This window comes from Asterias rubens, chromosome 17, assembly GCF_902459465.1.
Source record: "Asterias rubens chromosome 17, eAstRub1.3, whole genome shotgun sequence".
Classification (NCBI taxonomy): Eukaryota; Metazoa; Echinodermata; class Asteroidea; order Forcipulatida; family Asteriidae; genus Asterias; species Asterias rubens.
This window is the reverse complement of record NC_047078.1, coordinates 3936705-3964231: the sequence shown is the minus strand read 5'-3', so window position 1 is coordinate 3964231 and position 27527 is coordinate 3936705. Positions and strand designations below refer to the sequence as shown.

Here is a 27527-nt window from a genome sequence, read left to right as displayed (position 1 = left end):
TCCGTGTGACTCCAGGCCTCTGAATAAACTGCTATTGGATTCTGATGAGTTAAAGATTAAAGTTCCTGAAGCATAATTTTTTACAATCTCTTTTCTTCCGTCCAGGACCTCAGATGAGTGTTTTACCACCCAGTCAGGCAGCCAAGGCTCCTCAAAAACCAGCCCCAGTGAATGGAGCTGCAGCCCAGCCGAAAAGCAACTTTGACAAAATCATCTTTCCACTTCAGAACATGTTTCCCGAGTTCAACAAGTAAGAGTTGGTTCCCTGTACAAAATTGTCGCAAACTAAAGGCCCATTTATTTCTACTGTTTACCTGTCCACCTGCTCCTGGAATTTTGGTTTTGATGGCAGCAGCGAGATCAACAAACCAGTGTCAGAGGGGGCAACAACTTGCAGCCAATTGGTTACCCTTCCCATGGGTTGCTTTCCTGGCGATAGTTTGGTTCCGCTCTTGGGAACCCTGGCTTCAAGTCTCACCTGTCGCTCATATTATCTCAACATTGGTTGACATTACATCCATTAATTTTGTTTTTAACCTGAACTTTTCTCAGAGTGCAACTGACGAAGGTGATCAAAGACGTGAGAGCCGCAAACAATAACTCCCTCTCTGGCCTGTCAATTGAGGAGATCATCCATCGTGCTGCGGAGCTCATTTTGAACCAGCAGAAACCGTCCTCTGAATTACAGGTATAAACAAAATATAAACTTTCTGAATTGTGTTGTTTCGTCACCACTTTTGGCTTATTGCATGTGCACGTAAGACGTCTGCAAGTGCGTACCAGACGTGAACCAATGGTAATTTCACATATGCTTAAAACGTTAGATTTTAACATCACAATTTTCTGACGTTCACGTTCATGTTTTTGCAGGCTTAAGGTGCTGCTGAACCTCCATATAGGCCTAATAACCTTTTATATATTTTTGTAATTTCTTCTTCTGTCTTTCCTAACTTTCCAGAGGATGAACTCTCACCAGCTGGCCGCCATCACCCAGCGGCCACCGAACGGCTTTGGGAACCAAAAGTGGGAACCGGCTAAGCCGCCTCCTAAGTCTGCTTGGGCCTCCAAGAAGGCAGAGAAGATAGACTTTGAGGAGGAGGAAGACCCGTGTGTCATCTGCCATGAAGAGATGAACAAGAACATAGTCACTCTGCGCTGTGGACATAAGTTCCATCCTTATGTAAGTTCAAGTTCAACTTCAGTTATTTTCGCTCAATCGCTTAAAATCACAAAATGTAACATTGCAGAAGAGAAAACTCATAGATTAAGTGGGGAGGTCTCCTAAACGTTTGCACTAGCAATGTTTGTTTGTCCATTGTTGAAACCATGGCATTTTCAGCTCTCTTATTACCTGTTTTGAAAACATGTGCAAAACCTTTGAAGACAGTGGACACTATTGGTTATTGTCAAAGACCAGTCTTCTCACTTGGTGTATCTCAACATATGCACAAAATAAAAAAAAACTGTGAAAATTTGAGCTCAATCGGTTGTCGAAGTTGCGAGATAATAATGAAAGAAAAAAACACCCTGGTCACACAAAGTTGTGTGCTCTCAGATGCTTGATTTCGAGACCTCAAATTCTAAACTTGAGGTCTCAAAATCAAGTTCGTGGAAAATTACTTCTTTCTCAAAAACTACGTCACTTCAGAGGGAGCTGTTTCTCGCAATGTTTTATACTATTAACCCGTAATCAAAAAAGGTTTTATGATCATAATTATTTTGAGTAATTACCAATACTGTCCACTGCCTTTAAGAACGGTGACCAAGAAAGAGTCTTAATAATTTTGGTTGTACCTTTACACCGATGTGTGTTAGCACTGCATACTCAGTACTTTCCAACTGCAACGATAACGAGAACGATAACGATAACGGCGCAAAGAGAACGCATTCCATTGGTTGAATGGGCGTGTGCGAATCCTGCGTGGAGCAAATCAACCAATAGAATGCGTTTTCTTTGCGTCGTGATCGTTTTCGTTATCGCTGCAGTGTGACTCGGCCTTAAGGGTAAAACCAAAATTTATATTCTTTATCCTTAAAGGATTTGGGTACTTTTTGTAACACAAAACATAATATCCACAGATATACATTAAGCTTACACTGTTTGAATGGTAGAAAGCGTACCTGAAAATATTACTTGCTGAAGTGCTGTAGTTTTTGAGAAATTAGTAAAACAATGTCATGAAAATACGTTTTTACATGCTAAAACAATTTTCGTCTCATGATCACGGAGACAAAAATTATTTCAAACTGTGTAAGTTTAGTGTTAATCTGTAGACATTAGAGAGGTTTCGCAAGTGTACGAATACAGATACGGATATGATAACCGTATCCGTTCACGCCAGCCGCGTGTTGGATTTTGTTTCGCAAACTATAGGTATATGTTTCACTTGAGTGCGCTTGCATTCATCATGAGTGTTTTTCTGACAAACATGACCGATAGAGACCCCGTGTTTTATCCTGGTTTTATACACTGCATTTTGTCATCATTTTGCTTGCAAATGACTAACAATTTTCTGTCTATAGCAAGCACAATACCAGTGAAAATAATTCTGTGGGAAAATACAGCTAAACGTCTGCAAAATAGTATCCGTTTTTTTACAATGTGTATGAGCTCCCGTATCAGTTGGTAACCTGTATGCAAAATACGGTAGTCGCGGATACACTTCACGTGAACACACAAAGTGTCGACGTATCGGTATCTGTATGTGTATCCGTACGTTACGAAACCTCTCTATTGTGTTTTTTGTCCTACAAAAAGTACACAGACCCTTTAAAGCAAATATAACATCTACTGGGAAGGAGTCTTTCATTTCAAAACACTACAGACTCTACGAAAAAGTTTGATTTGAATTTGCTCTATTCTGGTTTCTCCCATCTTCAGTGTATTAGACTGTGGCTGCAGGAACAACGTACTTGTCCAACTTGTCGAAACTACACATTGCTCCCAGAGGACTATCCTGCACCCATTAAAAAATGAGAAATGACCCAGATGAGTATCCAACACCCATTTAAGGAATGACAATGGACAAGTTGCTCTTGTATGAGTATCCAACACTAAAAAATAGAAAATTACATGTTATTCCCGATTGAGTATCTAACACCCAATTAAGAATGGCTAATCGACATGTTTATCTCGGATGAGTATCCTGACACCCATTTAAGGATGGCTAATCGACATGTTTATCTAGGATGAGTATCCTGACACCCATTTAAGGATGTGATTGACAAGTTGCTAAGTATCCACCACTCATCAATGGAAAACTACTTGTTTTTCCCAAATGGGTATCTAACACCCAATTAAGAATGACAAGCTATTCAATACTCATGATGAGTACCATACACCTAATGGACCCTTCCCATAAAATATGCTAATTACATTCACGCATGCGTACAGACCCTATTGGTTGGCAAACGCGATAGAGTTGTGCACTAAGCAGACGCGCAAACGCTCTGAGTCATGCAGCCATTAGTCGTGTACAAAACAGCACGATGTTTCCTTATTTTTGCCAACCAAAATGTGCAATTTACATATTTCATGGGAAGGGTCTATTGTTTTAATTCGTTCAGTTTACTTTAATAATATTTTACTAGTTTGAATCAACATAAAACGGTGTGACTTTTAAAGTTTATTATTGAGTTACTTACTGTGTGCAGGCCTTGGACTTTGCTTTTGAAGGGGCGTAGCAATTGTTCTTTGGTAATGGTTTTTCTATGAGGAAAATGTAAGTATTTTGTCTTGGAAATTGCAAAGGCAACCACGGCAAATGATGCGGGTGCCAGAGCCTTGAGAGTGTTCATAATGTAGTAGATTTACTTTTGGAATGTTAGTGTTTTAAGTGTTTTATGAGTTGTAAGGAAACGTTCATTTCCACGTTTATGCTATCACAAGAACAATTATCTTGTTTACAAATACAAATGTATATACACAGTTGATTCCTTGAGCGCTCTGTTCTCCGTAGAGCGCTATATAAATGTTTCATATTATTATTATTAAAAGAAATGTGCTTTAAAGGGAAGGTACACGTTTGGTAATTAATACTCAAAACAAATATTAATTTAAAAACTGACTTAGTAACGAGCATTGGAGAGCTGTTGATAGTATAAAACATTGTGGGAAACGACTTCCTCTGAAGTAACGTAGTTTTTGAGAAAGGTAATTTCTCACTAGAAGTCTTTGACCATCCCTTTAAGGAACTAAATTACTGGTTGGAAGGGACAACCAGTAGGTATGTGCTGCTGATTACAGAGTGTAAATTATCATCATTATTATGCTTACAAAAGTACATTAAGATTTTGTTTGTTGCCCCCTTGAAAATGGAGGTTTTTGGTTTCCAGTTAAACCACCAAATGTAAAACAAAACAAATGAAGTTCTCTTAATATCCAATTACATTAGCCATTATAAAAGTACAATCACAGCTTGGTTGTGTGGTGTTTATTGTTGTGTGATTGTTTATAAAGATCGAGTATGATTGATCTCTAACGCTGACAGAAACTTTAAGTATTTAGTTCAGATTTACTATTTTTCTTATATAGTTTTTGCTCAGGTGTTGTTAAATAAGTTTGCGGTGAAAATCCCGAGTAGCAAGGCCCTTGAGGCAAGGTGAACTTTTCTGTGGAAGTTGACCCATGCATAAAGACAATGACTGTGGTCTGTGTGATAATATCGGGGCTCTACTTAACTGTACAAATTGTGATTACTTTTTGTCTTTTTTAAATGTTTCACAATCTATTTGGTTAGTATTTTAAATTTGGGCATTATTAAGATAGGTATTGATTGTTTTAAGAGCTAATTATAATTTTTTTGTTCAGAAGTTCCTTTTTTTTTACACCTTGATCAATATATTTGTTGTGTTTAGTTGAGAACATTTCTATAGTTGGTTTTGGAAAGTAATGTATACTTAAAACTCAATTTCCTGTTTAAAGAATTGATTTAAATAAATTGTGTGGTTATTGACGTCACAATCGTCATACAAGTTCAACACATTTAATTTGTTAAAGTCTTTATTAACATATCAAATTCAATTCAAAACATTCAACAATAAAACATATAAATGTACACCAGTGGTTTTGCTGACGAAACAAAACAAAACAAAACAGTCAAAAGGCACAACGACTTCACCTAAACACAGATTATAAGTTTCAGGCTACATTAACTCCACAGATTGTCGGCTCCAGAGATGAATTTACGGCAGCACCATGTATAATTCTCTTTTTGATTAGCGTTTTTAATTTTTTTTTTATGCAAGTCGCCAGACACACAAGGCCTGAAGGCCACTTCAAGGTGTTGGTTTTGAAAAGAACCGGTGGTTTACAACTTGACATTTTGATCAGTATGCTTAGATCATTTTCTGGAAACGAGATAGTACAGTTTGAATTCAGTCAATTGTCAATTTAGCCTAAACCTTGCTTCTACCAGGGCCCACTTTCTTAGAGCTGGTTTTAGCACAAAAACCAGCTAAGCACAGCAAAATCATGCTGACCAAAAAAACAGAAAACCAGCTAAAATACATTTTCAGATGTAGGATTTGTGACTGGTTTCCTGCTTATTGTTGCTTAGCACAAATGTTTTAAGCACCTGTTTTTCTATTGGCTTAAGCAGCTCTATGAAATTGGACCCGGTGTATAACAAAAACACAGTGTAGGCAATCTTTCGCAACATGGGCATGTAATCAATATGCAGTTTTGGTCTTCGAGATTTCACAACTGCTGTGTGTAATGCTCTATTAAAGCCATTGGACCCTTTCGGTTCAGAAAAAAAATAAAAGTTCACAGATTTACAAATAACTTACAGGGTTTACAGAAGGCAATGGTGAAAGACTTCTCTTGAAATATTATTCCATGAAATGCTTTACTTTTTGAGAAAACAGCAAAACAATATACGGATTTATTTTAAACACATGTCATGACACGGCGAAACGCGCGGAAACAAGGGTGTGTTTTTCCGTTGTTTTCTCTCGACTCCGATGACCGATTGAGCCTAAATTTTCACAGGTTTGTTATTTGATATAGAAGTTGTGGTACACAAAGTGTGGGCTTTGGGCAACACTGTTTACCGAAAGGGTCCAATGGCTTTAATATAGACACTACAAAAAAGGCGCTATACCATCCCTATAGTGGGAAATTTATATACTTGTATCCAATTTCGGGTAGGTAGTAGTGGCTGCGACCAATGAAAAAAAACAAAAAATGAATACAAAACCCCATACAGACAGCTAACTAATAAAATACAACATGTTTTTAATATATACATATACTGTACATGTAGCGCATGAAACCCACAACATAAAGTGTATTCCATACTGGACGAATGTTTTTAAAGTAAATTTATACAAAAACTAAAACCATCTTCTGATTAGAAATTAGAAATTTATTTGGGAAGTACAAAAACAAATTATAAATTAAGCATTTTCAAATTTTAATTTAACTGAAGGCCTCAAGTTGGACGGTTTAAATTCTGGAAGATAAAATTTTGATTGCTTTAAATTTACAACTGGAGATTTTCTTTGGACGGATTTTACATTCCTGAATTGGACGCTAGTCGGGAGCCTTCAGTGTACCATCATTGAATTATTACTGTGGTATACAGGAAACTAAACCTATCATGGCAGTCGCAGTCAAGTGTGATAAAGATCTATTATGTTATCAGGGAATAATTATTGAGCTTAAGTACTGAAACCTGCCAATGCTGGGGCATCTATCCTCCGTTCAACCTCGGCACAGTATTTCTCTGGGACGCCAGCATTTCTGTGAATAGAAAAAGAAAAAATACTCAAGGATAGGAAACATTTTTTGTAGTTCTTTTTGATAGGCCTGTTTGCGTCAACCAAGGGTAAAAGCCAGTCTTGGTAAGAGCCTTCAAACAGAAAAATATTACAGATTAAAATATTACAGATTAAAATATTACAGATTAAAATATCACAGATTAAAATAATACAGATTAAAATATTACAGATTAAAATATTACAGATTAAAATATTACAGATTAAAATATTACAGATTAAAATATTACTCTGGGGGAGCTGAAGGTATGAGTTGATATTCCTCTTAAAATAGTATATTGTTGGATGGATGAAAATATGCACCAGGCAAGGAGTTCCAAAGAGATGCAGTTCGTGGAATAAAGCTGTTGGAATGTCTCTTTGTTACGCCCTACACATCTAGGCAAAGCAAGAGTGTATGGTTGAGACAAAACAGAAGTCTAGTTCCAAATCCTATACCAAGCTAACCACTGATTTTACAATGACTAAATTAAGTATTGTCATCTAGTTACTAAATTACAATTTCTTGGATTGTGCAATGCATAATCCTAGACGTTAAACCAATGTTTGTATGAGAGAGATTGACTGATGCCATTTTGGTGTTTGTATTCCCCTGTGGGAGTTTGCAGAATTCCCTTAAGGGGAAGATCATCTAAAGAAACACGACAAACGGATATTGTTTCATTGATATAAACTCACCTTAACTCCGACAGTTTCTTTTGCTTGATAGAGTCCAGCTTGTTCCTGCGAGCCCTGGCCTCTTCGTTGATGCGAACCCCTTCCTCAAAGAACGAATGACGCTCAGCGACCTTAAGCTGTTCCTTCTCCCTGATCTGTCGACGGACTTCCTCGGCGTGGTCGAGACGCTTCATGTGATGGTCCACCTCCTCAGAGTTCTCTTTGTGCATCGCTTCATTCTGTGCTCTATTGGAAGAAGGAGGGAAGGGTCGGAGGTTAGCCAATTTGTTACTCAAAAGTGCTGAAGTTCTGTTTCTGCAAGTCTTTGGTTTCCATGGAGGAACACACAAATCACACACGCACAAGTGGAGATCTGTACACGAGGGAACAGAAGTCTTCACCAGCGTTGTAGTAGAGACATCCGAGTTTGAGACTGACACAAAGACTGAGACCAGCCCTTCTTAGAATGAGAACAGACCAAGACCATGACAAAAAAGGTCTTAGTACCGAGAACAGGTCCTCAGACTTTGGTCCCCACAAAAATGTTCGCTGTGAAACTGGGTCCCCACTACCATTGGGGAAGAGATCCCACGTGGGCCAGTGGATGCCCAACATGTTTGTGAACAACAAAGTCATGAACTTTTCTCAGTTTCCCCACTGTTTGGACTTCATGCCTGTCAGCCACATTCCCACTTATTTTGTACGCAATTAAAAATAAAATTAAATAGTAAAATCTTACTTGAGTACGCGTTCAAACTCATGTCGTTCTCTCTTGGCCTGTACAGCCAGGAAATGCTCCTTGTTCTGCACTTGGACTTCTCTGGCAATCTTGAGCATCTGTTCTGTCTCAGCCTTCTTCTTGGCCTCCTCCTTCTCTTTTTGTCTCCACTCTCGCTCTCTTTGCTCCTGGTTGCGTTTTGCTCGGAGGGCGTCTTTCTCAGCCATGTAGTCCTTGGCTCTCTCCTGTGTGATTCAAGTATTTATAGAATAATCAAAAATAATGTTGGGCGCTGCTATTGTTGTAAACTTTGGTGTGGTCCCTGGCCACATGGCAGCTAGTGGTTATAAATGGCTTCTGACTGGCACGCCGAACAAAGATATTGACTTATAGGGAGACTGCCATCAAAGGGCTAGATAGTTCAGTTGCTAGAGCGGCACCGGCACCTTAATCCAGAAGACTTTGGTTCAAGTCCTGCTCAAGTAAATTTTTCTTTGTTAAATAAAATTTCAAAATCATTTAAACTTACTAGGTCAGTTTCCCTTTACTTGTGGACTATTACTTAATAAAAGTAATATTCAAAACAGTTATAGTGGCTGCTTTTACAGCATTTAACACGGTTACACAAATACGCAAGTGCACTTGTGCAACATTTTTTGTGTTAGTACTGCACAACTTGCTCATGACGCTCTAAAATCTACCCTCACAAAAACTTTTTTATGAAGAGGAGCAATCAAAGTTAAGCCACTTGAGTATCAGTAGTAAGGTGATCTACTTTACCTGCATAGCTCTCAGCCTGGCAATCTCCTTCTCCTTTTCCAGTTTGATACGTTCCTGCTCGGCCTCAAACTCCGCCTCACGCTGCGCCTTCTTCTTCATGTACTCCGTCACCTTCAGGTCGGCCATCTTTTCTTGTTCCTGGCGACGGATGCGCTGTTCCTCTGCCTCCTGATTGGCTCGTGCGATCTCTTTCTGCGCTTCTAGGGTCATTTCGTGTTTGCGCTCCAAGTCCTGGAAGATTAGGAGAGCAGGTTATGATTGAGAACTACATGTATTAAGATGCTGGCTTAGTGTACCGTTGCCAAATGTTATCGTTATTCAATTGACCTTTTATCATGCCGCCACCATCTTGGTCATGTTCCTCAGATCGAATAACAATAATGTATGGTAATAATCATTTTGCAAATAGAAACCACCAGACTATCTTGTTCTTCCAGCCTCGGTTTGGTAACATTGATACCAATGGAAGAAATTCAAGATGGCTGCACCATGATAAAGGTCTATTGTTACATTAGTTTAGCTGGTTTGTTAACATTCAACAAGCGCTAAAGATTGCCCAAAGGCGACTTTCAGGAATTCAAATTTCTGTGGTATCCATTTGTGCATGCTGCGGGCAGAGATGTGGTTGGCACCCATTATCATCCGGGCCCAATTTCATGACTCTGCTTACCGTAAACTTAGAATCAGCGCTTTCAGAAGAAGGGAATAACTCGCTTACATCAAGCGTATTTCATGGGTTAGTAGGAAGTTTTTGCTTGTTGGCATTCTTCGCTTACAGAGCTAGCGAGGAAATTTGGCCCTTGCACAGTAAGCTGAGAATGGTGATCATAAACTGCAATTAAGTGACAAATTTTTAACTAGTTAGATTAAAACAAACACCAGAAACCGCAGATAAATTTACCTTGAGATCTTCCACCTGGAGTTTTTCCAGATACTTCAACATGTGCAGGGCTTCCTGGTCCTTACGTTCCTGATCCAACAATCGCTCCTCCTCCCTCTGGGCAATTTGAGTCAGGACTTGAGAAGCACCCCTGATGGAAAGAGAACAGCATAATTAACATCAAACTTGTATGCCATTTCTATTGACATCCATAGATTAGAAGAGATAGAAGAACATTAATTTATGTGAAGTGTCTTGCTTAAAGTCACAAGTGTTCTGACCCATATTCTGCTGATGAAAATTACCAGGGCCCTATTTTATAAAAGCTGGTAAGCAGAAAATACTGCTTGACAAATTTCTTTGCGAAGCAAAAATTGAGTCGTGCACCTGCCACAACAATGCAAACATAATGTAATTTTGGCTGGCAACCTGATTCCGCTAAGCAATACTTTTCTGTGTTTCGCTAGTTTTTGTGTTTGCAGGCTTTATGAAATTGGGACCTGAGCTTATGTCCAGTGAGCTTTATCGCTTGGCCACGAGACTGTTCTACAAATAGAGTTATGACATCACCAGTCTGAGTTTAATTTCAACCAATCAACGCACTCACTCGTATCGTTCTTCTTTCTTCTGCGATTCAATCTCCTCTTGGAGTTGTAGCGCCCTCTGTCGTTCAACTTCCATCATGAGATCCAGTCGTTTCTCTTCGTCCGTCATCTCTCCCTTGATCTGACCCTTCTCCAGAATCTGGGCATCTCGGATGGCGTGACACTTGGCGTTGAGAATGAGCTGAAAAGGGTAAATGGGGGAAAAACGAAAATCAGCTACAGGAGGAAAATATTTCTATCAAGTAGGGGCCATTGCCTTCATGCCCTTTGTCATTGCCTTGGTGCCCCTTTCCCTTAACATGTTCAAACTTTTCTCTCATAGATGGCATTTATCAATGTAAAGGCCAAGACACACAGGCCCCGATAACGAGAACGAAAACGATAAAAATGCATGCCCCGCGATTGGTTGAATGAGCGTGGGCGTATTCTGCGTGGAGCATTTCAACCAATCGAGGGCGTGCATTTTTATTGTTATCGTTTTTGTAGTCGTTAACGGTGCCTGTGTGACTTGGCCTTAAAACAGCTTTGTCCATATTGCAACAAGAACAGAGTAACATTGAAAGACATTGGACATATAGATTGGATTTACAGAGATATATCAAAAAGGCGAACACCTTTTGGAACGAAGTTTTCACTTGTGTGCATTTACATAGGATGAATACAGTCAAACGGGTCTGAAAACCAAAGATGTACTTTGCCTCAAAGCGTTGGATTTTTTTTTAGGACGGGGGGGGGGGGGGGGGAACTTGCATGAAAAACATTTTCAAAGCTCAATTCATGTCTTGCTCTCTTCGTACCTCATTGAGATGTTTGATTTCATCTTCCTGCTCTTCTTGTTGCTCCTTGGCTTTCTGAAGGAGATACTCGGCCTTCTGTCTCGCCTCTTCATCAAGATCATTCAGTTTCTCGTTCTTCTGTCTGGCTCGGTCCAAAGCCTGCATCTGTAGCTTGCGATCGTTACTAGCTTCCTGAAATATTACGGGGGAAAATACAACATTTTTATCTCCGTCTTCTAGTACTCATCTATCACACCGGAGATTTATTTTCATAGAGTTGCCTTTTGGATGATTTTGAGCTTTTGACTATGTCATTTTGATTTCCACTTCAACTAACTGTAAGCCCAGGAATAGTGAACGTAGTTTTCAGTTTGCTAGACCTCATTGAAACAATCTCCCTCGTCACATCAAACAAGCCACCACCTTAACACATTTCAAGACTCTTCTCAAAACATTTCTGTTCAATTCATCATACATGTTATTTGTTTGTCTGTTGTTCTTCTAAGCGCTAAGAGACATTCTCCTCAAGGCATTAGGCGCCATATAAGCTGTTATTATTACTGCCATTAACCGTCTGTAAGCAATTGAAAGATGCAACAATGAAAATTTGTCGCACAAAATGTGACGCCATGAAAAGCCAGTCATCGCGAATGACCGAATGACATCCGCACACTCACCTGTATTGCCTCTTTCTCTTTTTGTCTGTGTTGTTCTGCTGCAATACGCTCCTCATGTGTCAATACACGAGCAGCGTTGATAATCCTCTGGTATTCACAGAACGGTAACACGACTGACTGACCGGACGGATCATCCTGAGGTACACTGTTGGGTGGGGCAGGAACAGGGCACAGCAGAAACAGGGAAGAAAAGAGATGAAGAATTATTAACACAAACAATAAAACCAATCTATGACCCCAACTTTAAAAGGGATCATCGTCATGATCATATAGAAGGGCTGTGGCTGAGCAAGGATTAATGAACTTTGAACACAATCTGTCGCGCAGAATCGCTGATGATTGTCCCCCGTTCAGGCTTCCAAATAACCCACGATCTCCACAGTAATTGCCATGGTGCCCTGTGCTTTTGCTGTGGTGCTCTGTGCAAGGTTTCTCAAAGAGGTGCCCCTTATCAGAGGAAAATTGCTGTGCACTCTTTCAAGGACAAAGTTAATGGCCTGGGGTTGATTTCACAAAGAGTTCGGACTCGTCTTATCTCGGGTTAGGACAAGTAACTCGTCCTAACTTTAGGATTAATCTTAAGGTCTGCATGCTATAGTGCAGGGGTGGGACTCGTCCTAAGTCCTAAGATTAGTCTTTTAAAGTTAGGAAGAGTTTTGTGAAATCGACGGCTGCCCTTTAACTTTAAAAGCTTTGCTTGTAACCGTTTATATTTTGAAAAACCTTAACTCCAACACAATCTATTTCAAATATCACACGTGGGCTTACATTAAATTTCTGATCAGGTCTTTTGTGATGACTTGGACGGTTTCTTTCTTTTTTTGTGTTCTCCTTCTTTGCCCACCAGCCGACTGCGTCTGAAGCACAACTTCCTCAGACTTGGTCTCGTTCTGTCGTTGTTTGGCGTTTGGAGCAGTCCCAAAGAGCGACTCATCCACTGAGGAATTTTTGCTGACGGTGAAGTACTTTCTTGTGTTTGCATGGCGGGAACCGTTGCTACCGGCCGACTGCGTGCTGATTACACTGCGAGGCTAAATGAGGAGAATTAAATTAAAGATCAATATAAGAGAACTGATGATGTTAAATTGGCAGTGAGTATGACTATGATGGTGAATATTTGTTTCAACCTGTTGTCATGTCTGCGGTGTTCTTTTGTGAATGCTGCTGCCAAAGTGAGAGATGCGGTTGGTGTTCACGGGCATCCCCTAAATAAAACGCCATGTGGATTTAAAGTTCTTGAAGAAAACACTGTTCTTTAATCTTGATGATATGATTATGAATATAAAACCTCTTCCCTGTTTTCTCAACAAGACACACACTGTAGGCCCTAAATTGAAACATTCACATGTGTCTTTTATCATGTTTATTGTAACACAATTTGTATCTTTCTTGATAATGTTGCCTTGTATTTGTAAAGCAACATTGTGTTGAACAATAAGTAAAATAATGATTGATGAATGATGACCTTAAAATATAATTATAAAGCAAACATGTTACAGTACCACTAAGAACTAACTAAATTTTATTATTATAAAAACAAGATTGGTACAGTTTAACATGTAATGTCACAACCCAAATCCAAACTAAACCAAAGACAAAAGACAAAAGATCAGCCATCCAAGGGAAATATTTAATATTCTACATCATCATGCACGTTGCAAATAATCGAGCTTGTTTGCAATGCTTCTGTGTTTTACAGTTTACACGGCAACAGGAAGTTGTGATTTTGTGTCTAAACAACAAGCTAAATTCGTCAAAATAAATGTTTAATTTTTGCTCAAACACATCGCCAAATCTACTTACAATTAACGATCCCAAAACGTTTATGATTTAACGATACTTACCATTTTAATCGTTCTTGGCTTTTCAGTTTGAAACACCTTTTAATAAATCGTTTTTGCTAGAAGTTTTATTGCAGATTTTGATGAGTGCCGTGCTATTTTTGTGTTGTCTTCCTTTTTTGGTCCAAAGATCACACACAAACGCCGCATGCGCGAAAACTATTTACGTGACCGTCGCTTAGATACAACGAGTCGTGAAGCGCGTACTCTCGCGTGACTCACCGAGATTTGGTTCTGACAAACTCTGGGGCACGGGTCAGAGTTCACAATAAGAGTCGCATGTGTTCTCAAACAATTTTCAACTCGTCTTCAACTTTATTCTTGACTCTCTTTGGCTGTGGACACAACTACAGGTGGAAACACAATGAAGTGGCTGAGACACACGTTGTCTGTCAGTCGTTTTGCGTGTAGATGTAAGCTTGATAATTTTAATGGATGAAATTGCGAACTAACCCAAAATGTTTGTTTCTGCCCAGTTTCCGGACATACCGCCACATCACTTTTTGAAGCTAAACTGTGACATGTGTCGAACCATGTGTCATGTGTGTGTTGTACCTGCCATTTTCTGAAATCTAGAATTTATTACTGAAATTGTCCGAATCATCCTGACACCACACGTTATGAAATAAATTAGTATCTTTTTATTTATTAATTTACTGTAAAAGAAATCCCTTTTAGTTTTATTATTAATTTTAATTTTAAATTAAATGAATTAGTTAGTTGTTTTCCCCTTTAATTATAATTGAGGTTGGGGGGCGGGGGTTACTCCTATAACTATTTCGGTTTTGTCCGCTATCGCCTCCTGTAACGGGAGACGATAGCGGACGAAACCGAAAATGCGTAGTTCTAGAGTAGGAGTAGGAAGGGGTGGCGTTTTTTAGCAGTTAGTAATAAAATAAAATTAATAATGAGTGAACCAAAAAAGTGGGGCCCTGGGGGCATCATCAGGATGATGGTATTGGTATGAAAAAAGTTCACTTTAGTTTAGGAATTGTGTACAGTGTAGACTTAATTTGGGTTGCTCGTTGCACCAGACATTCAAAAATTGAGTTTCAGATTTTGTGATTTCAGATTGAAACCTATTTTAAGTTATTAAACAAATTATTATTTCTATAATTATAAATTACCTCGTATCAGTACTTAGACTAGTATGTAGGGGCCTATTATTAGTATTGAGTGTTCCTAGTAATGAGCAGATCAATCATTATATCAAGATCAAGATTTGTAGTTTTTTCGTCAGTTTTGTTTTCTTCCTGCCAAATCCTTGAAAGTATTGCATGTATGGAAATAATGTAAATTGATTGATTGACTGATTGATTGATTGATTGATTGATTGATTGATTGATTGAATGATTGATTTAGTGTCCTTAATTCATAGTACAAACCTCCCAGACAGCTTCGCTCCTCAAACAACCTGCTCCTGAACCTTCCACGTTGCCTGCACTCCTGGGGTGATTGCTGTTTTTTTTACATGCTGGACCGTCTCTTTGGAACAATGTCCCACTTGAACTCAGAAAGCAGATACTTGTTCCGAATTCAAAACTAATCTCAAAACATATCTGTTTAGGAAACAATTAGCCTTCAAACTTTTGGTTGTCTTGTGTCATTGTGTATTAGCAGAGTTCTTGTTTTTTTTTGCACCAGGAGTGTCATCATTGACAGACATGGCACACTAGAAATGTTCAGCATTATTATTATTATTATTATTATAATAGTTCACTTGCCCAAATGTTTATATTTTTAAAGGTATGTCAACAGAGGTGACTGCAACAAACACAGCAGTCACATCCAGGCAAAATGAGGTCTTTGAAAAAGAGAAACAACGACAGTTATCGCTCATCAAAAGAATCGAGAAGATTGAGGTGGAACATGTTGATCCTAACGAGCCGTGTAAATTCATGATGAACAAATATCTATCGACACCGTACCATGCTGCTTTGCGTAAGGACAACTTTTAAAGATTTTATTATGTTGCTTGTCCCCGCCCGCTCTGATTTTAGACGCGGCACCAATCTTTTTGCATGTTTAGAGAGCTAATTCAAATGTATTTATTTTTATTGAGCAGATTCATCATCTTTCTTTCATGTAGGCCTTAAACATTGCTATTTCCCCAACGCAAAGATATTGAGAAAATTCTAATTTGTTTTGTAACATTTTCCCTTTGCACCAGGACTTGATGCCACACATACAGAAAAGTTTTGGAGCAAGACGGACTCTTAAAAAAAATAAAAATATGTATCGAAATAATAACAGTTCGCACACGTGTCAACTTATAAACAGAATTGGAGTAGATGCCCTAAAGCCATAAAACCATCTTCAAACACGATATGGCGGCCATCTTAGACATGGTGGCCATCTTGTGAAAATAACAATTAACAAGGACCTCCCTCTCCATTTTTTCAAAAAGTCCGTACGAGCAACATGTTATTTATTTTACTTGGCCTTATCTCATACATGTAAGTGTCATGCAGGGCTCGAACATGTACAACTTGTACAAACATCCACAAGACTACCAAGGTCCAGGGGTGGATTTCACAAAGGTAGTCCTAACTTAGGACTAGTCCTAGGCAATGCTAAGAGATATGACTGGTCCTAAGTTAGGATGAGTTACTGGTCGTAACTTTTAGGACTACCTTTGTGAAATCCACCCCTGGGCCTGGACATGTAGGTCCAAACTTTTAATGATCAAGGCCAAGACTGGAATAAAAATGAGAAGAACATTAACACTATACTCATCGGTGTTCGGGCAAAAACAAAATTGTACTATCTACACAATTTCATATTTGGGGTCGTTTTTGGAACTTGTTGAACTTGTTGTATCACTAAGTGAAGATGGGTAAATAAGTACTTCAATCATATATAGGATTTGAGGCATTGCATGGTGAGGTATCAATGTATATTTGGTTTGTGGTAACACCATGTGTGTATCTACTTGCAGTAGAATAAGGCAAGACAGTTCCCTAAGAACAACTCTACCTGGCAAGTAGATACACACATGGTGTTACCGCAAACCAAATATATCATACTTCAATCATGTCAATACTCAACAGATTTGAAAAATATTTATACTTCAGTTTAAATTAAAATTGCACTAAAAGGCAGTGGACACTATTGGTAATTACTCAAAATAATTACTAGCATAAAACCTTTCTTGGTTACGAGTAATGGGGAGAGGTTGATTGTGAGAAACGGCTCCCTCTGAAGAGACGTAGATTTCGAGAAAGAAGTAATTTTCAACGAATTTGATTTCGTGACCTCAGATTTAGAATTTGAGGTCTCGAAATCAAGCATCTGAAAGCACACAACTTCGTGTTTCAAGGATTTTTTTCTTTCGACGACAGATTGAGCTAAAATTTTTACAGGTTTATTTTATGCATATGTTGAGATATACCAACTGTGAAGACTAGTCTTTGACAATTACCATTATAACACACCTCTTGCTTTTTCTGTGTTCTGGTTGGCTGAAACACAGTCACATGAACTAATATAGTACAAATCTGTACAAAATGGCAGTATGGCACAGAATGTGTAAAAAACAATAATGTCTGTTTCCTTTCATATGTTAGCTATAACTTTTAAGTGGAAAGAAAGTTGTGACACAAATGTTTTTGTTTGTGTCATGTCCATGTTTGCCTGGAATTGCCTTTGTCATTTGTCTGGTCCCCCAATTTTTTCACTGGTCCATTATCTGTCTATATGGAATTTGTTACTCTTGTTGTCTTTTGTTATTGTGCCTTTACTTGTATTTATTCTGAAATGTCATGCTTTTTATATCATGACAATTTTGAATCTTTGAATCTTGAATCATGATTGCAATGGTTCTCACAGCGTTATTTTTAATGTATCTTATTCTAGATTTGAACCAGAGATACCTCAAGCATTCAGCAATAGCGATGGTTAACGGCAAGCCTTGGCACATGCTGCAACCACTCATTGAAGACTGCGAGCTGAGGTTTGTCACAATGAAAGATGATGATGTCAGAGAGGCAAACCAGGTTTGTAGAAAAGATTTTTGAACAGAATAAAGGTGGATTGCACATGATGCAGACCTGAAATTGGCCTCCATGCCCCTCAGTCATTGCATCGGTGCCCTTGAAATGCGCCAGTAGAAATGTACAATTTTTTCATAGGATGCCCTTTACCAAGAAGAAAATGTCTTTGTGCCCTTGCCCTTTCAAAAAAGAAGAAGCATACAGGCCTGATAACGCCACATGTTTCACAATGACTATCTAGCGTTGGCCATCTTGGATGATTGTAGCATTTAGTTTTCCATTACAAGTTTGTTAATAATAAATAATAACAATTCTTATATAGCGCATTTCACAATAACCGTATCAATGGGCTTTACATTGGTGCCCTGGTCATTGGGCCAATAACATCCCTTTTAATGTTTCTCGGCTCCCTTGGGAGTATACAACCTGGGCAACAGTTTATATCGCTGCAAAGGCTTTTTCTTTCACAATATCAACGTCTTCCCTCGCAGTTACCAATCTATACCCCTGTGTGAAGAGAAGTAATTATAGTAAAGTATCTTGCTCAAGGACACAAGTGTCACGACCGGGGTTCGAACCCACACTCTGGTGACATAGCACCAGAACTTGAACTTGAATTCGATGCTCTTAACCACTCGGCCATGACACTCTATATTAAAACTGCAATATAAAAATATCATCTTTATCATCGTACTTTACAGGCATTCTGGAGGTCCTGTTCGCACATGATGGGTGCAATCTTACACTCGGCATTCAAAGATGACGTCAGAATACAAGTAGCTCGCTCACCGGAAATCCCAAGTAAGATTGAACGCGTATTCTTGTCTGTTATTAGGATGCCGGTCTCAGACTGTGGTCCCTAAAGCCTTTAATCAAGGCGCACGCGGTCGTGGTAGCCCAACGCACGAACAAAGGCCAGCGCGAGTGGCGAAGCCGCGAAGTGCCTTTAGCAACTCGTTTATCTAATTAGTTATTCATATATGCACCTTCTGTGTGTTGCCCTCAGCACGTGATTTTTGAGTGCACCATTATCTGTGTGTGGGTCATGGGGTGTGCACGCGGCATGTCATCTATGGTATTGCGTCTTCTTATTGGCTAACACCTCATCAAGCTCTTGCATTATGCATTACATTTCTCCCACCAAAATCTGTGGGAAAGGTAAAAAAAAACATAAGACCCCAAGACGAGTTACCAAAGGCGCTTCACACCAGGGCCCAATTTCATGGCTCTGCTTACCGCCGAATTCTGCGATTACGATCGCGATTCCCCGCTTACGTGCAAGCGCCCAATTTCTGTGCTAGCCTTGTAAGCGTAAAATGCCTAGTAACGTGAAGTACGCACGCGCAGAAGCACAAATTCGCCGCTAACCCATGAAATACGCTTGCTGTAAGCACAGAATTCCCTGCTTCGGTAAGCGCCGATTCTGAGCTTACGGTAAGCAGAGCCATGAAATTGGGCCCAGGTGCTGTGACCGCACAGAGTGCTTGGACGACTTTTCACTGAAAGTCTAGTATGATATTTTGTATTAATTCAGTAGTTTTGTTTTCAAATAATGTGTACTACCTTTCATACATTCAAACTCGGTGCTCTTTCCGCGCCCAGTTTTGAGGCTTCGCTTTATTCTGTAAGCGAAAACACTGCATTTCGATCGGAAACATTTCACGCTTACCGTAAGTGTTTTTCACAGGTTAGCAACTGATAGGCCATATGCCAATTAGATGAGAATATTATCTGGTACAATGACTTTCAATGGTCACAATGTACCATTTCCATTTTAAATCCTTAGACTATAGAGACAGTTGCTATGACAAATGGTTCGGGGCAAGCCTTTGCATAGCAACCTCCGGATGAGCAAACCCTGGTACCATTGTGCCATACACATTGCCCTGAATCATATGTCTGACATAGGAGGAATTCAAATTTAAGTGGTAACTTGTGATCAAGCTGGCCAATATTCAAACCTAACTTCTGATTTATGAAGCACTCTTTGCCTTCACAGCTAGCAAAGGAATGTTTCCGCACGTTTCGCCGTGTCATGACATGTGTTTAAAATAAATCCGTAATTCTCGCGTACGAGAATTGATATTGTTTTAATGTTTTCTCAAAAAGTAAAGCATTTCATGGACTAATATTTCAGGAGAAGTCTTTCACCATTGCCTTCTGTAAACCCTGTAAATTATTTGTAAATCTGTGAACTTTGTTTTTTTTCTGTACCGAAAGTGTATAATGGCTTTAAAAGCAAAACCAATATAATCATAGTTCTGTTGCCGAATTCTGAGGTCAAGCAGCGCCATGAACTTCGGGCTTGTGCTTCAGTGAATAATCACCAACTTGTAAAAAACAAGTTCTGATTTGTCCGTTCCAGTTTCCAAGGGGTGCTTTGCATACGACGTCAACCTTCCCTTCAAGTGGGAGCCAACAAGAGAAGAGATAATCTGCCTCAATAGGCAAGCCTTCAGCCTCGCCGAGAACAAGGTCAACTTTGAGAGGTTAGAGGTCAGCAGAGAGGTCGCGCTCAGCATATTTGAGGATAATACGTAAGTGTTTGCAATTTCCATCTATTAAAGCCATTATACACTTTCGGTAAACAGTATTGTCCAAGTCCCACACTTCGTGTATCACAACTTACATATAAAATAACAATCCTGTGGAAATTTGGGCTCAATCGAACATCGGAGTCAGGAGAAAATAACGGGAAAACCCACTCCTGTTTTCGCGCGTTTCGCCGTGTCATGACATGTGTTTATAACTAATCTGTAATTCTCGCTAACGAGAATTTATATTGTTTTACCGTTTTCTCAAAAAGTAAAGCATTTCATGGACTAATATTTCAAGAGAAGTCTTTCACCATTACCTTCTGTAAACCCTGTAAATTATTTGTAAATCTGTGAACTTTTTTTTTTTTTCTGTACCGAAAGGGTCCAATGGCTTTAAATTGTTGCCTTACTCGCTTCTTAATTATTGGATTTGAACTACCTCTAGCCACTGGGCAATCTCAGTGGTCTAGTTGGTAAGGTACTGATGTATAATTGCAAAGGTCGTGGGTTTGAATCCCACCCGAGTATTTGCCTGTGATTTTTTTCTACAGAGCTCGGGAAAGTAGTGAGTATGCATCGGTGTACATGTATATGAGTAAAACCCAAATTAATATGTTTGCATTTTGCATTGACAGTAAGCCTGAAATGTTATCTTAAAGCCATTGGACCCTTTTGGTACAGACAAAAAAAAAAGTTCACAGATTTACAAATAACTTACAGGGTTTACAGAAGGCAGTGGTGAAATACTTCTCTTGAAATATTATTCCTTGAAATGCTTTACTTTTTGAGAAAACAGTAAAACAATATCAATTCTCGTTAATGAGAATTACGGATTTATTTTAAACACATGTTATGACACGGCGAAACGCGCGGATACAAGGGTGGGTTTTCCCGTTATTTTCTCCCGACTCCAATGACCGATTAAGCCCAAATTTTCACAGGTTTGTTATTTGATATAGAAGTTGTGATACACGAAGTGTGGGCCTTGGACAATACTGTTTACTGAAAGGGTCTAATGGCTTTAAAGAAAGCAAGGCTATTTTTATTTTGCATGGGGCACTTACTTCCATTTGAAAACATGAAAGTCAATGAGAAAATTCTAAAAAGGCACCAAGGGCTAATGCAGTTTATGTTTTAGTTTCTCTAAAACTGGTGTTGACCTTCGACCCTTTAATTCTCTTTGACCTTTTGACCCCCAGATACAAGAAGCAACAGATCGAAGAGACACAGGCAGACAGAATCATCCTCTTCAGATTAGGGGAGTTTGTGGACATCAGTGAAGGTCCCATGGTCACCAACACAGGGTTCATTGAACCCTGTAGATTTGTCTTTACATGTGTAAGTTTCCCTAAACCAGAATTGAATGTTGAACCAAAATGATGATAGAAAGGTTTCGCAGGCTACGGATTTATGTCAACACTTTGTGTGTTCATGCGTACGTTGAAACGGATACTACTTTGCTGGTCTCAGTTGGATGTTTGCCCTTTTGCCATATTGCCTTTAAAAGTGTCGTTCTTGATATACAGTAGACAGAAATGTGTTAATCATTTGTAGACAAAAAATAAGAGAAAGAGTCTGTACTTGCTGAAAAAACTTTTTGTGCACATGTTTAACAAGTAATTTGACCGATATTTTGTGCGATTTGCTTTAAGGAAGTTAGCTTTTGTTATTGTCTAATTATTATTGCAGATACATGGCATTGAAGACTATCTCAAACCAAGGGTAAGTTTGTAATTTGCTTTTATGATCAGATGATATAGAATGAAATTTACAGAGTTTGAGTCCGGTGCTCTTAAAGGCAGTGGACACTATTGGTAATCACTCAAAATAATTATTAGCATAAAACCTTTCTTGATTGTGAGTAATGAGGAGAGTTTGATAGTATAAAACATTGTGAGAAACGGCTCCCTCTGAAGTAACAAAGTTTTTGAGAAAGAAGTAATTTTCCACGAATTTGATTTCAAGACCTCAAGTTTAGAATTTGAGGTCTCGAAATCAAGCATCTGAACGCACACAACTTCGTGTGACAAGGGTGTTTTTTTCTTTCATAGTTATCTCGCAACTCCAACGACCAATCGATCTCAAATTTTCACAGGTTTGTTATTTTATGCATTTGTTGAGATACACCAAGTGAGAGACTAGTCTTTGTTAATTACTAATAGTATCCAGTGTCTTAAAAAGCTCAGTTGCAACACGCCATCTGTATAATTTGGTTTTACCCATATACACCTATGTGTGTTAGCACTGTATACTCAGTATTTTACCAAGTTCTGTGGGATTCGAACCCGGTGGCTAGAGGCAGGAGGCAGCTTGCATCCTGTATTTTAGTAGTGGGTATCGCATTGACTGAGTAGATTTGCACCTGTTACATGTAATTTGCATCTGTACTTTATTGCGATATTTAATAACTTTTTGATTTCTTTCAAACCTCTTAGAATAAGCTGCTGAGATTCCAAGGCGTTGCTTTGCCATCAGAATTCCAGGTGAGTGTTCTTTGATCAAATTCTTACATAACAATGTTTTGTCTTCATCACTACTATTCCGGGCCCAATTTCATATAGGTGCTAAGCACACAAATTTGCTTAGCATGACATGTTTTCCTTAATAAAAACAGGAATACCAACCAAATTTATATTTGGTGCTTACTGCTTGTTACTGGTATTCAGGTGTTGTTTGCTCATCCTGAAAATCGTTTTTGGTAATCCTGTTTTAATCGAGACAGAAATTTTATGCTTGGCAAATTTTTGTGCTTAGCAGCTCTACGAAATTGGGCCACGGTCCGCTGAAGGATTCTACTTTGGACTCTTTTCTTCTACATTTCGGATCCAAATAATCTCTACTGGTCTGTAATAGTTTACTATTTTATGAAAAGAAAAAAATGAGATAAAAAGGTTTTAGGCTATTTAGGGTCCACCTTACTGCATTGGACAATTAAAGAACATTATGATATCCCAACCCTTCTTTCACCCACAAACAGGCATGTGAGACTTCCTCTTTTTAGCTGATTTCCTCTTTTTGGGTTTTGACTTTCCTCTTTTGTTCTTCACTTTCTGTGTACACGAGTATGGGAATACATGTAGTATCTTTTAATCTCTTTTTCTTGTCCAGTTTTCTCTTTTCCTCTTCTTTCATGGATAGGGGGATACTGACATGCCTGCACAAAGTAAACCACACTTTTGCACTCGATTCTATCTAATAAAGATAAATGACAGGCAGAAGCTCCTGCCCAATTGTGACAAAATCTCCATAGGGAGATGTATAGTTGATGCATACAGGTATAGAGTAACACATTTGTGTTTGTTTGATCACTTATCTTTGCTCATTACAACAGGTGCATCACACAGCATGGAGTATTATCCAAGACCGAGCTAAGAAGCCAGTAAGTATTTAACTGGTTAGATCTGTGGCATTTTCTTATCAGTACTAGTACTCAATACTTTTTGATAGTACTCAGACTTAGTACTGTACTTGCCTTTTATATTGGTCTTGTATTAGTTCTCAGCTCGCAAAATTCCCAAACTCAAAGTCATGAACTCGAAACTGAACTATGGCCCTTTACGAAACCGCGGCTTTGGCTTTGGATTCGGCTTCAGGCTCCGTCCTCTCGTCTGAAGCCCTGAGCGCGTATGCAAAGCATGCGCGAATTGTCAAAACAACCGCGGGGCCAAGCTAGCCTGAGTCAAACCCAAACCCAAAGCTGTGGTTTTGAAGAGGGCCTGTTATGGAAAAGCCCTGTTTGATGTAATCATAAACAGCGCCCTCTGGAGGCAGGTATAAACACAGTTACAGTAACAGGTTGGTGGTTTCCTTTTTCATACCAGATCTTGTTGGACTTGGCACCTAGCATGAAATCCAGCCAGCAAACAGACCAAACACAACAGGAGTCTACATCTTGATGCACAAGTGAGCCCCCTACCGATGCTTGGAAAAGATCTGGACCCCAGGTTACAAATTAGCCTCATGCAGAGGCCATATCCTTTATATGTTGAAATGCCATGATGACAAACAAACTTAGGCCGTGTCCGAAACGACGACTTCGGCTACAGCTACGTCTAGATCAGCGCGTCTACCAGTGTTGAAGAATAGGCAGACGCGCGCGATCTAGCCGTAGCTGTAGCCAAAGTCGTCGTTTCGGACACGGCCTTACATCCCATCCAAAAGACAAAGCAATTATGATGAAGTTTTTGTTCCAGGACACAAGTGCCACGACTCTCGAATCCATACTCAGAAGCAGATCAGAAGCATCAAAGCTTTAGTCGGGTGCTTTTGACGGTTTGACCAAGACACACCGATGTTAGAACTTGACTTATTTAAGCAATGTCTCAGTTGAACTAGCTGATTTCTGCTTTGTTCTTTTTTTGTTAGATTATAATGCTGCATGTCTGTAACTTCAATCTTTCAACCATCAGAATTTGAAATTGTTCCACTAGACCAGTCGACCGTTCTGTCTTCGGTGTTACCCCAAACCTAAGCCCCCCTTAGGACAGTAACTTTCCACACTCCAAAGTTTCAAATTCATAATAACGATGTTAATGCATGCAATTAATAATCACATTTTATTATCATTGTTCTTTTGATTATAACGATATGTTTGAAGTGATCACTGGGACTGATCATACTGGAATTATGGAATTATTTCCAATTATGTAAAATATAAAATTGTTCAATTGATGACGTTTGATTTGTTTCTTTTATTTCGTTGTTTATATTGCCCCGCATGTTTCCACCTCTGGCACTTAACGGCACTGAACACGTTTTGGTAACTGTCAAAGACCAGGATTCTCACTTTGAATAACCCAACATATGCATAAAATAACAAGCCTGTGAAAATTTGGGCTCAATTGGTGATCGAAGCAAAAAGAAAATAATGAAAGAAAGACAAAAAAACACGTTGTACAAATTTGCGTTGTTTCAGATGCCTATCAAAAAGCTTCAGACCTGAAGTGTTTAAATATTTGAGTAAGAAATGACCTCTTCCTTAAAAACTATGTTACTTCGGGGGAGCCATTTCTCACAATGTTTTATACTATCAACAGACAACACCCCTCCATTGCGTGAGTACCGGTAATTACCTAAAGTGTCCAGTGCCTGTAACATCAGCTTTAACTACATTATTTTGTACATTTGTTTCCACACATACTATGCACCATGTTTTTGACCCCAGCACATCAAAATCAAACACATATTTTGTTTGATTCTGTTGGACTGAGGACTGCACTGCACTGGTTAACTGATTATGCTTCATGTAGGTGGCACGGTTGGCTTGTGCGTAAAGCGCTCGCCTCTCACCAAGGTGACCCCGGTTCGACTGCCGGTCGGGGCCATATGTGAGTTGAGTTGTGCGTTGGTTCTCTGCTGTGCCACGAGGGTTTTCCAGACTATCCGGTTTTCCTCCCTCAGGAAAAAAATCAAACACTTTCGATATTGGCTGTGCTCCGTGTTCATTATGGGTTGATGTGGCTGGCAGCTGAATGCGCCCTTGCATGCCTGCTTCTCGAACACGTTGAAGCCGCGTCCTTCGCAATTCAGCTCTTAGCTGCGAGTAAGGATGATTAGCCCCCCAAATTATTATTATTATTTTATTAGAATCAGGCATACCACCACAATCAGAGTCGCAACAGTTTGGGTCTTGAGGTTAGTGACTTGATGTTTGACTGAGGACTACAGTCTTTCTCCAGAAGACGATCAGAGCATACTGATTGAAATGTCGAGTTGAAACCAATGGTTCTATTCAGAATCACCCCCAACTCATTTAGAGATAGTCATTACATGATGTTACTGCAAATATTGACTATTGTCTGGTAAACTGATCATGCTTTACATGAATTAAAAAAACAAAAATTATACATGGTTTAGGATTAAAGGTTTAAAAAGGAATACTCAACTGGTAATGATAGAGACAAGTTACAAATCGTATTTTTAAAACTTGTTAAAATGTGTCCTTCACTGGTTCATTTTAAACTTACCGTTCTATTAGCTCTGTGGTTATTTAAAAAAAAAAAATTAATTATAAAAAATGCAGAATTACCCCCCCCCCCCACCCTCCTTTTGTTGGCATCCTTTTGGACCAGCTCCTGGCACCTTCAATGCCCAAACAGGTCCATTCGATACTTTCCAAGAGTGGTTTGCCTCAAGCTCAGAATACCTTTTGTACGAGTTGTTTGTGGTGGTGTTGGTTGCTGTCGCGTTGAATAACACCGAAAGAAATATGGGGACTTGATTTGTTTTTTGGATATTCCAGTGCTTTCCATTTTTTTCATTTTATTTTCAACAGTGCTTTTATCACTGAAATTCAGTTTGCAGTTGATGAAGTAGTTGTTGAAGCTCGTGCAGTTTAATATGTAATTAGGTAGTCTTTAGTGCTACCCTTTCCTGATCTATCAGACTATAACACGGGTTATGGTAGTATTGTCTGACATAACTTATAAAGACGCTGTTAGTAATGATAATCTCATTAAATGGCCAGAAAATTGCGCCATGGGAAATGGTAGGCCCCTTAAAATGGAGATGCCTTATATATAATGAACTTGGTGTTGAGTTAGAGTTTATAGTCTTTCTTACGTTTTCCAAACGTTTGCCGTGCATAGCTAGTATTTAAAATAACAGTCCATGGCTGGTTTAACATTTCTGACTACATAAAATGAATACCCTTGCATTGCAGAACAACATCAAATATATCAACTCGTTGACGCGTACTTAACTCAGCTTTGGAATGCAGTGGGTTCGCAACAAGTTCAGGCTGAAATATTTTGCTTTGCAAATTAATTGTTAGACCAAATCGATGCTTGTGAATCGGATTGATTTGAATCGAATCTTGTTTTTACCCAAGCAATAACACGCCCATTATTTAACTGTGTGCAGAGTCAATCGGTTTATGGTCGGTTTACACAGTCCACATTTCTTAAGCGCTTTAACCCTAATCCTACCTCCATGTTTAAACCATAGAGTAAGGGCTTTGCTGAACCTCAACAACTTCCTCACAGTTCAACCCAAACAGTGCCAGGCAACAATGCCGAAACTCATTCCATTACAAACACGTTACAAACACGATTACAAAATGTACTTAGATTTCCACGGCCTCGTGATTATTAATAAAGCACCGCCCGCCGTGTGAGTCTGCTGGCTGCCATTGTGAAACGTTTACCTGAACGTGTTTGTATCAGGCCCCCTCATTTGTTGAATATCGAGCGGTTTAATGAGGCGTGACGGTACGGACCAATCGGAACGCTGGAAAGTGAACGGACGGGGAAAGTGGTGTTCACTCGTGCGCGCTGTGTACTGTCG

The 27527-nt window shown here is 39.2% G+C and overlaps 3 protein-coding genes across 6 annotated transcripts in view; 2 read left to right on the top strand and 1 right to left on the bottom strand.

Moving 5' to 3' along the window:
* Positions 1-3943, top strand: part of LOC117301638 — a 54118-nt gene extending 50175 nt beyond the window's left edge. For all 4 annotated transcript variants that reach the window (XM_033785659.1, XM_033785656.1, XM_033785657.1 and 1 more), the window contains 4 exons: positions 106-250; positions 553-688; positions 959-1180; positions 2882-3943. In XM_033785659.1, the coding sequence (XP_033641550.1) occupies positions 106-250; positions 553-688; positions 959-1180; positions 2882-2977 (599 nt within the window). In that variant the 3' untranslated portion in view covers positions 2978-3943. The remainder of the gene's footprint in view (positions 1-105; positions 251-552; positions 689-958; positions 1181-2881) is intronic.
* Positions 3944-6078: 2135 nt separating this feature from the next.
* LOC117301587 (cilia- and flagella-associated protein 45-like) lies at positions 6079-13845 on the bottom strand. Its single transcript, XM_033785615.1, has 10 exons — positions 13718-13845; positions 12642-12904; positions 11874-12018; positions 11218-11388; positions 10423-10601; positions 9837-9966; positions 8936-9166; positions 8177-8400; positions 7459-7683; positions 6079-6745 (listed from the first exon to the last, which is right to left on the bottom strand). Exons 1-10 carry the CDS (start codon positions 13718-13720, stop codon positions 6664-6666), a joined length of 1653 nt encoding a protein of 550 aa, XP_033641506.1. The 5' UTR covers positions 13721-13845; the 3' UTR covers positions 6079-6663.
* Positions 13846-13970: 125 nt separating this feature from the next.
* Positions 13971-24318, top strand: LOC117301549 (39S ribosomal protein L39, mitochondrial-like). The gene is made up of 10 exons (XM_033785579.1): positions 13971-14127; positions 15461-15655; positions 17570-17709; positions 18408-18507; positions 20072-20243; positions 21443-21581; positions 21933-21965; positions 22679-22726; positions 23575-23622; positions 24065-24318. The coding sequence occupies exons 1-10, from the start codon at positions 14079-14081 to the stop codon at positions 24137-24139; spliced, it is 999 nt and encodes a 332-aa protein (XP_033641470.1). The 5' UTR covers positions 13971-14078; the 3' UTR covers positions 24140-24318.
* The last annotated feature ends 3209 nt before the right edge of the window (positions 24319-27527 follow it).

Bases quoted from the DNA above. Each gene is read 5' to 3' on its own strand.
- LOC117301587 (XM_033785615.1), bottom strand. The intron at 12,019-12,641 runs GTAAGCCCACGT...CCCACCCAACAG, and splicing joins GACCTGATCAGAAATTTAAT to TGTACCTCAGGATGATCCGT. The intron at 6,746-7,458 runs GTGAGTTTATAT...TTCTATTCACAG, and splicing joins AAGAAACTGTCGGAGTTAAG to AAATGCTGGCGTCCCAGAGA.
- LOC117301549 (XM_033785579.1), top strand. From the start codon at position 14,079: ATGAAGTGGCTGAGACACACGTTGTCTGTCAGTCGTTTTGCGTGTAGA. The intron at 14,128-15,460 runs GTAAGCTTGATA...ATATTTTTAAAG, and splicing joins CAGTCGTTTTGCGTGTAGAT to GTATGTCAACAGAGGTGACT. The intron at 21,582-21,932 runs GTAAGTTTCCCT...TTATTATTGCAG, and splicing joins GTAGATTTGTCTTTACATGT to ATACATGGCATTGAAGACTA.